We start from the raw sequence: 3,533 nt of genomic DNA, 5'->3' as shown, positions 1-3,533 counted from the left end.
CTAAGCTTGATTGTCTTCTGATTGAGATGCTGCTGGCAAAAAACAAAGTTTTTCTACCGGTCGCGTAGAAGGTCCTGATGCTGTTTTCAAGGTTATAACTCTCACGACTCCACCAGTTCCAGGGTGTACCTTTTCTATTCTGCCCATCTTCCAACGACTTGGCGGCAAATTATCCTCTTTGATGATCACCAACTGTCCAGCTTCAACATCAATCGGCTTCTTCCATCTTTTATTCCGCCCCTGAAGTTGTGTCAAGTACTCAACTCTCCAACGATCCCAAAAATGTTGAAGCCTCTTCTGCAACGTCTGGCTCTGATTTAATCGGTTCATAGGTACTTCACGGTAACTTCTTTTAGGCAGCTGTTGGAATGGTTCTCCAATAATGAAATGTCCTGGTGTTAGGGGTTCGAGGTTGTCAGGATCATCTGTTAAAGCTGTCATTGGTCTCGAGTTGAGACAATTTTCCACCTGTACCAAGAGCGTAGTCATGTTTTCGAACGGGATAGGATTTTCCCCTAGAACCTTCAGGAGATGTTTTTTGGCTGATCTGACCGCTGCTTCCCAAAGTCCTCCGAAATGGGGCGCGGCTGGTGTTATGAAGTGCCATTGGATATGGTTGTTGGCACACTCCTTCTTAACTGCTTCTTTATGTTGATCACTGCGTTGCAACTTTAGTAGCTCTCGAAGGTAGCTCCGTGCTCCGACGAAATCCGTTCCATTGTCCGAATAGATATCGGAACAGTAGCCTCTTCTTCCTATGAACCGCCGTAAGGCTTGAAGGAAACGATCTGTTGATAAGTCGGATACAAGTTCTAGATGAACTACTTTCGTACAAAGGCAGATAAAAACCGAAACATAAGCTTTGACCGCTGGTCTCCTGGGAGCTTAACGAACATATATCGGTCCGAAATAGTCGACGCCTGTCTTTGAAAAGGATCGAGCTACTGTCACGCGTGCTTAGGGTAACTCACCCATAAATTGCTCAATTGTATTTGATTTCGAGCGGAAGCATTTCATACAATTATGTACAACTTGTCGCGGTATATTACTGCCTCCAAGAGGCCAATGCTTCAGCCTAACTGTACTAAGAAGTAGTTGAGAACCGGCGGCGTGCAGAAGCTTGATATGGTAGTATTCGTATAGCATCGTAGTGAACGGGTATTTTGCTGGAAGCACAATCGGGTGCGTCGTATCTTCCGATTCCAGTGATCTACCTAATCTCCCTCCAACACGAATTAGGCCGTCCGATGATATGTGCGGGGTGAACCATCTCAGCGGGGAACTTCGATGAATAGCTTCTTTCTTCGTTAGGGAAAGACTCTTTTTGGATACGACGAATAATTGCAAACTCTGCATCTCTCAACTCTTCTACGGTCAGTAAACTGCTGCGGTTGTCTATGGATTTTCTCAGTATACGCATAAGTCGCATCCAGTATGCGGTGCTGCGTATAACTTTAGTGAAGGACGAGAATTTTTGCACATACTCTTCTCCAAAATGTGCTACACAACTGGCGGCTGGGTGTGGGGGTTGTGGGAACGATGGACTTCCTCTTCAACTACTTGTGATTCCAGGGTTCTTGGCTGCTCCAGGAAATGGCTTTACCCTAACCATTCAGGGCCCTTCCACCAAAGGTCGCATCCCTCTATCTGCTCTAGGTCCATACTGTAGTGATTACAGGTGGAAGAAAGATAAATATCCAAAAATGAGTAAAAACATGTTCGCATGTGATAATGATTAACACGCTTAAGAAAAATCGAAAGTATGTTCTTTATCGTGTACACTCGTAATGCTGTCAGAATATAGAATGAGAGCGAGAACTCAAACGATGAGAGAACGAAAGAAAACAGCGTAAAGCGCGTCATTCTGTTAACGAATTTCACGAATAACAGTGGTGTTGAGTTTGCGTGAGAAATAATCTGAAAAATATCCAAAAATATAAGCTTCAAGTACGACAATATTTACAAAATTTGTAAAGCAATGTTTTGTTAACAGAAGAAGCTTAATGAAAATCGCAACAACGAAATATACCATTAAGTCACCGTCTACAACAAAAAACCGGTGTCACATTTTTATTTACTTAAAAGACATACACCGTCTTAGCCGATTTAGGTTTTACAGACTGAATTAAATGACGCGGACAACTTAAGATTAACATTTAATACCCAGTACCGAGATGGGAGTCGAACCCATGCCATCAGTGGACCAGTGATTACCGTCTTACCACGCTAACCACTCGACCACCGAGACGTACTTTTTTCTCCAATAAATCCTAAAATTTCCCTTTCTATGATAAATTTAGTCACATTCGAGAAATGTCTTCTTTTCAAAATATCTAACTAAACTTGGATATCAAACTAGCCCTTTTACCGCCCACTGGAAGAGGCAGTTGTGGATAAAATATTTTTGGCTTCGAGATGATGCATTTTCCTGCAAATGCATCATCTCATTTTAATGCAAATTTCACGAATAACAGTGGTGTTGAGTTTGCGTGAGAAATAATCTGAAAAATATCCAAAAATATAAGCTTCAAGTACGACAATGGCGCAGCTGGTCAAACCTACGCTTGGTAAGTTGTTGAAACCTATAAAAATAGTGAACGCAGCACCAATTCGAATAAAGATTCGGAACGAGTGCAAATTTAATGACGATGAAAGACTCGCGCTGGATGTTGGATAAATGACACCGATGAAAGACTCGGGGTGATTGATTCGATGAAAGACTCGAATTAAATGGCGTTTGATAATTTCGATGAAAGACTCGGAATAATTACATATGATTGAGTAACACCGATGAAAGACTCGGGCAGAACTTTTGATTGATTTGTTGCGTTGAATCAAGAAGTGATTGAGCGGTCATCCGATGGAAGACTCGGAATCATTAAACTTGAATTATGCCGATGAAAGACTCGGGCTGGAAATCTAATGATTCGATGAAAGACTCGGAAGAGAATTCTCCGATGAAAGACTCGGGCTTATAAACTGATGATTCGATGAAAGACTCGAACGAAATTTCTCTTATGAATTTTCCAATGAAAGACTTGGAATAATTAGTTATAAATTTTAAAATACCGTCAGGCAGAATTTTCTTATTGACTTGTTGATCAATGAATTAAGGTGATGTTTACAGGTTATCTGATGATCATAAACCGAAACGAATGAAAGACTCGGAAGAATGTTTATGTTTCGATACAAGACTCGAAACATTCGTATTTCCGATGCAAGATTCGGATGAGTGTTATTCCGATGAAAGACTCGGAGTGCTTTTGCCAACCCCGATGTAAGACTCGGATGTGAATTAGATATTCCGATGAAAGACTCGGATGAGTTTTGATAATACAATGATTGTTTTTGGTTATTCCGATGAAAGACTCGGATAAGTTCAACACTGAGATGTTGACTTAATCAGAATTTAAGAAGGATGAGAAATTATGGAAATTTGAGATTCTGAAATGAAAAGTTATTTGTCTGAAGATTCTGTATACTGACTGAATTTAAGTACTGAAATGATGACTCAATGAAGAATCTACCTTAAG

At 40.8% G+C, this 3,533-nt stretch overlaps 1 protein-coding gene across 1 annotated transcript; it reads right to left on the bottom strand.

The window, feature by feature from the left end:
- On the bottom strand, window positions 1–1,356 carry LOC129741033 (uncharacterized). The gene is made up of 2 exons (XM_055732734.1): window positions 972–1,356; window positions 1–788 (listed from the first exon to the last, which is right to left on the bottom strand). Exons 1-2 carry the CDS (start codon window positions 1,354–1,356, stop codon window positions 1–3), a joined length of 1,173 nt encoding a protein of 390 aa, XP_055588709.1.
- Between the last annotated feature and the right edge of the window lie 2,177 nt (window positions 1,357–3,533).

This window comes from Uranotaenia lowii, chromosome 2 (genome assembly GCF_029784155.1).
Source record: "Uranotaenia lowii strain MFRU-FL chromosome 2, ASM2978415v1, whole genome shotgun sequence".
NCBI classification, from domain to species: Eukaryota; Metazoa; Arthropoda; class Insecta; order Diptera; family Culicidae; genus Uranotaenia; species Uranotaenia lowii.
This window is presented reverse-complemented; position numbering and strand designations above follow the sequence as displayed.

What these genes read in the sequence shown, in the direction of transcription:
- LOC129741033 (XM_055732734.1), bottom strand. Translation starts at nt 1,356, where the DNA reads ATGCAGAGTTTGCAATTATTCGTCGTATCCAAAAAGAGTCTTTCCCTA. An exon ending in TACAATTGAGCAATTTATGG is followed by an intron (nt 789 to 971) that starts GTGAGTTACCCT and finishes ACTTATCAACAG; the next exon opens with ATCGTTTCCTTCAAGCCTTA.